Source organism: Pseudochaenichthys georgianus, chromosome 12 (assembly GCF_902827115.2).
Source record: "Pseudochaenichthys georgianus chromosome 12, fPseGeo1.2, whole genome shotgun sequence".
In the NCBI taxonomy this organism is placed as follows: Eukaryota; Metazoa; Chordata; class Actinopteri; order Perciformes; family Channichthyidae; genus Pseudochaenichthys; species Pseudochaenichthys georgianus.
Window position 1 is genome coordinate 25964755 of NC_047514.1, and position 5769 is coordinate 25970523.

A 5769-nucleotide genomic window follows, 5' to 3' on the forward strand; every position below is an offset into this window, starting at 1 on the left:
GATTTTGTTCATTCAAATGTTGCTAACAATTTATATTTAGTTTCATTATCTTCAAACGGAACAATGCAGACTGATATCCACCTATCTAAAATCACACATGTGATTGAATCAGGCTCAGGCCATTGCTACTTGAAAACAAATCACTATCTTTGAACTTTGCTCTTTAAACCCACAGTTACAGAAGTGATCAACCAACCACTAACTGTGAGAGAGGACACTTTTGATTGGTTGGAAGAGTCGCACACCCCCGTCCCTTCCCCTATCTCAGTTCTAGAGTCCACTTTTTTAACTTTGTGTCTACGCTTACCTATTTAACTTGAGGCATTTGGTCCCACACCTGACCGCATAATGACTGACAAAGGAGCGTTCGACACCAACGTGCTGACCCTCACCAGGTTTGTCCTGGAGGAGGGCAAGAAGGCCCAGGGGACAGGTGAGCTGACCAACCTGCTGAACTCCATCTGCACAGCCGTCAAAGCCATTTCAACGGCTGTCAGGAAGGCTGGGATCGCCAACCTGTGAGTAGCATAAGTTACTGTTTTCATGTTGGCAAGAATGCACAGTGTGCATGTAGATATGAGGCTGTCCCATTCCCATTGGACAGATTATCTAGAAGGGGTACAGTATAGATGTTCTGTTTGCTTTGAAATGGCATCTAAATGTATTTAGGCTTTGATCACTTCAGTCTTTTCCTCTTTCTTCTCTTGGAAGATATGGCATTGCTGGAACTACCAACGTGACCGGGGACCAGGTGAAGAAACTGGACATCCTGTCCAATGACATGGTCATCAATATGATCAAGTCCTCCTTCACCTCCTGTGTACTGGTGTCAGAGGAAGATGAGAAGGCCATCATTGTAGAACCAGACAAGCAGGTATTCAATCCAGACATGCTCATCTTGGCAAATATGTGTCTTGTTTCCTTATGTATTCAAATCATTTCTCCTCCTATTATTGTGACATTCATGACATTATTTGTTGACAGGGAACATACATTGTGTGCTTCGACCCACTGGATGGTTCCTCAAACATTGACTGTCTTGTCTCAATTGGAACAATTTTCGGCATCTACAAAAAGGTATTTTACGACGATACTGCATGCTGATGAACACAGTTATAGAATCAGCCAATTGTTTTCTATCATTCAGTTATATTATATTTGGATTTTCCCAGAGTTTTGCAAAAAAAGAGAGGGTAGTGTCTAGTGCTGCAACTCATTTAATTTACTCAATGCCTGTACTTTTCTTGAGTGTTTCCATTTGACAACACTTAATAGCAGACGATTGCACATTTAACTCCACTTCATTTATCAGACAGTTGAACTGACTCGTTTTTGTAAGATATCAATGCAACTGTTATGATATTCAATGTTGTGAAAATATCAACCAAAATTCCTCTTGGTAGACCACTGACGGTGAGCCGTGTGAGAAGGATGCCCTGCAGCCTGGAAGAAACCTGGTGGCAGCTGGTTATGCTCTGTACGGCAGCGCCACCATGATGGTCCTCTCCACCGGGCAGGGAGTCAACTGCTTCATGCTGGACCCGGTAAGTTGTACTGTCATAGATGGCGTCAAAAGTGTTCAAATCGTTCCTTTTATGTTACTTATTTCAGTTTGCTGTGTCCTTATTCTGACTCTGATTTTCAAAATCAAAATCATTTTCTTGTATTTCTTTTTACAGTCTATTGGTGAGTTCATCCTGGTGGATCGAGATGTGAAGATTAAGAAAAAGGGAAAAATCTACAGTTTGAATGAGGGATATGCTCAGCATTTTTATCCCGATGTGTCAGAGTACCTACAAAAGAAGAAATTCCCAGAAGTAAAGACTGTTGCATTGAAACACTATATTATTGGAAAGGCATACAATGTGGAATTTGCAACAATATATTTTGTATATGAGATAACATGCTGACTTTCATTTTTACATCTTTGGTTTCTAGGATGGTTCTTCTCCATATGGCAGTCGATATATTGGTTCGATGGTAGCTGATGTTCATCGTACTTTAGTGTATGGAGGGATCTTTTTATATCCTGCTAATACCAAGAGTCCAAAGGGCAAGGTAAGCACTGGAGCTGATAGGAATGGAGTTTTTTAAAGAAACGTCAGATCATGTGAAGTTGAAGTAAAAATCCAAATTTGTTACGAATCTTTATATCAAGTCCTTCGTATGTTTTGCTTCTCTCTTTGCAGCTGAGGCTGTTGTATGAATGCAACCCCATGGCCTACATCATGGAGCAGGCAGGAGGCATGGCCACCACAGGGTCCATGAATGTTCTGGACATCCAGCCCACCAGCATCCATGAGCGAGTCCCTGTGGTTCTGGGATCCCCTGATGATGTGCAGGAGTATCTTTCCATCTATAAGAAGCATAACACATGAGGTATACAACTGACGCAAATGTACACAGGATTCTTTACAACAGGCATTATCAAGCAAACAGTGTGGTATCATTTTCTCTGTGTTTCTTTGACAGACTACAATCACAACCAAGCGGCTCAATCAGGATGTGCATTGTACGGTGCTTTCTACTCATTTCTACAAACTGGGCCTACTGAGCCTGCCTCACACTGTGCTCCTTCCATCCTGCTGCTGTAAGTGTTTTAAATAAAGGTGATTGAAAAGATGCTCATGTTCATCGTTATGTATTTTTATTATTTTATTTGAATGTGCTAGAAGCTTGTGTATAGTTTGTGTTCCCATCCAAATCAGACTTTCTGTCACCACCACACATCCCCCACATACACGTTCAGGCCAAACGAAGATTGTCTAATTCAATTGTCCATCTGTTGAAATAGCTTTTGGAAGCAACAGGGCTAATAGACCACTTTTAGTCTGAGGTATAACAGGATGTTTACACGCATTCACACCTGGACGAAGCTGCCAAAGACACAGTCTGATCTATTGAGCACAGAGCCGCTGCAGGCACATTTTATTATCTATAAATGGACAGATAAGAATGGATATGGATTTTCTAATTTGGCAATACATAAAATAAATGCATTTATTGAACCAGAGAGAACACAAGTTAGAAAAGGTCCTTTTTGTCTGAGTCCAATAACAACTTGTATTTCTCTCTGCCTCCGTGTCTCTTGGTCAGCCTCTCATGATTTGTGGCACCAGCAGGGCACTGTGACAGGCTTTGAAAGAGCCAGACATGTTTCAGCTTTACCACATCACTAATGAGCCATGAAGAATCACTGAGAAAACAGAAGATCGAACAGTATGCTAACACACACGCCACATTCAATCAATCATGCTTATTCAAGAAAACAGGCTGTTTGGGCTCGAGCACAATGCATTTGAAGTCAGTGTTCACTATATTTCTGCTGATGTTGTACTGTAGCTTCCAGCAAAGAGGGAAAACATACAGTATGAGCTTTTAATAACATTACAACACAATAGTAACACTGTTTTGTGGATTTCTGGCTGCTTATGTCACTTGGAAACTTGGCATTGAAGGGAAAAACTCCTCTGAGAGCACAATGGAAATGTACTTATGTCTTGGCAATCTGAAGCCTCTTGAATATTGCATGTGAGTCATGTGGATTGATAGCAGATGTTGGATCAGAAATGGATAACTGCTTTCGATGGAACCTTTTTTTGTGTATAAAGAGAATAAGAAAATACATGATGTAGCTGGATGGAAGCCCTCGCGTCTGGTATCCAGTTAAAACGGAACCACGTCCACTTTCTTATGTGCGTTTGTCAGTGTCAGCTTTCAAGGGCCTCAGTGCCCATGAAACACACAAACACTCACGCATTACAGGCACACTTGTTTATTTTTGATTTTGTTCAGACCGTGTATGATTATATGTTACTGAGTCAATATTTAGATTCAGCAGGAAAAGCAAAACCCAGCCTGTTTATTTTCCCCTTGCTACTGTGTGTGTGGTTTGTGTGCGTGAGTGTGTATGTTAGTGTGTGTGCTCATATATAGAGAACTAGAAGAGATGAGATATCTTGGTTTGAATAATAATCATACTGTTTAAAGGTGGGGTAGGTAATTCACTTCAGACACACTTTTTGTTATATTCCATGGAATGCTCTGAACATCCCGATAGCAATGAATACATTAAATGCTTTGACAATAAATACATTAAAACATATCATCTGTGGAAGCTGTGGTACTGTAAAAAGCATGACCAATCATCTGAGCCGGCCTGGCTAAAATACCTGGATGGCCTACCTGCCTGTCAGCCTTCCATCTGTGCACAAACTTATCTCGTGCCCTCATTGGTCATGTCATGTCCGTGTGTGTTGGAGGAGGGGCTCTGTGAGGAAGTCTGAAGGAAGGGGCAGATTTTTTTCAGCTGCGTACTTTCAAATTCTAGCGCACTCGAGCTGGTTTCTCCATTCTTACCTACACTACCTTCTATGTAGTGTCTTCTATGGTAAGGCCTTTCCTGCCCCCCCCCCCCTCCCAAAAGAGCAACTTGTTACATCTAGCTGCATCACTGTCCGACAATTAGTCTTTCCTAGACAAAAGCAGAACAATGTCTTATTAAAATAACATGGTTTTTAAAAAAGTGGTAGAAGCATACCTATTATATAATATAATATTGGATAACTGATCTATTCTTAGTATAAATGAATAATGCATGATATAAAACAATATGGTCTTAGCACCACTGTTGTGTCCTCCCTTTCTGCTCCATGACAGGTCAGTACCTGTTGTTGTCTTTTGTAGCCCTTCCTTGTCTGTCCATGTCCAGACAGGCTCTGTTTACTTTACACTCTGATGAAGAGTGTTATAGTGGTGTGTCTGTGCAGCTGACAGCTTACTCAACAGCCGCCCCCTCTCTGCAGCCCATCTCCATTTAGCTGGATTGTAAGAAAGATCACAAAGACAAGATATCCTCCAATTAGTGGTTATGCAGAATATTGGAAAAATAAAGTAGTTGATTATCTTTGAAGCTATAGCCGGTCAGTCGATCCATCACTTTGGTCACAACTGAAATATTTCAACAACTATTGGATGTTCAGGCATTCATGGTCTCCAGAGGATTCATCTTACTGACTTTGATCCTCTGACTTTTGCTGTGGCTAAACTATAAGGTTGGCATCTGTGGATTTAGGGAAATACCTCACAATGTGGTACTTTGAATGTATTGCTAAAAAGCTAAAGTTAGCATACTAAAATGCTAATGTGAGATGTTGAAAATCAGCTTGTCACCACTGTCCTTGTGATGTGTTGGCATCTATGTTAGCATTTAGCTCAAAGCAGCAACATGCCTATCCCAAACAGCTATGGCTGTATAGGCTCTATTCTAGTTTTAATTACAGAGTTGAAAAGCCGTGAGAGGAGGTGGAGATGAGCAGGACATGCAATTCCTAACTGTAACTATATGTATCTATCCAGCCGGAGACTTCAACTATTTAAGATTCTGTCTGCCAGTTTGATTACCATAAAAAGGTTTTATAACCTCAGTCATCAGACCACACATTTGACTTAGCATCCCACCTCTTGTTTAACTCATCAGCATGGTTTTTCTCAGCACACTGACAGTATGCAGACCCACAAAGCCCATGTTTAAATGAAACATAAACTCTGTATCCAAGACCACCCTGACTGAAGCTAACTGCTAATCCAAATACTGCCTCAGCCTTCAGCCAGAAAGAACCCATATTAGTACCTGTTACTTCCTGCGTTCCCTATCTTGTCAACCCTGTGAAATTATGTTATTTTGGAGTTAACAGTCCAATGTCCCTTCGTAGAAAACATTATATGTTTGTACATCCAAAGTATAAAATTCAAACTGACATCTGAGAG

At 40.9% G+C, this 5769-nt stretch overlaps 1 protein-coding gene across 1 annotated transcript; it reads left to right on the top strand.

Moving 5' to 3' along the window:
• The first annotated feature begins 256 nt into the window (after positions 1–256).
• fbp1b (fructose-1,6-bisphosphatase 1b) lies at positions 257–2623 on the top strand. Its single transcript, XM_034095327.1, has 8 exons — positions 257–518; positions 712–874; positions 985–1077; positions 1404–1544; positions 1680–1817; positions 1939–2058; positions 2190–2379; positions 2473–2623. Exons 1-7 carry the CDS (start codon positions 349–351, stop codon positions 2376–2378), a joined length of 1014 nt encoding a protein of 337 aa, XP_033951218.1. The 5' UTR covers positions 257–348; the 3' UTR covers position 2379; positions 2473–2623.
• Positions 2624–5769: the final 3146 nt, after the last annotated feature.

What these genes read in the sequence shown, in the direction of transcription:
- fbp1b (XM_034095327.1), top strand. Translation starts at nt 349, where the DNA reads ATGACTGACAAAGGAGCGTTCGACACCAACGTGCTGACCCTCACCAGG. An exon ending in ACTGCTTCATGCTGGACCCG is followed by an intron (nt 1,545 to 1,679) that starts GTAAGTTGTACT and finishes TTCTTTTTACAG; the next exon opens with TCTATTGGTGAGTTCATCCT. An exon ending in AAAAGAAGAAATTCCCAGAA is followed by an intron (nt 1,818 to 1,938) that starts GTAAAGACTGTT and finishes TTTGGTTTCTAG; the next exon opens with GATGGTTCTTCTCCATATGG.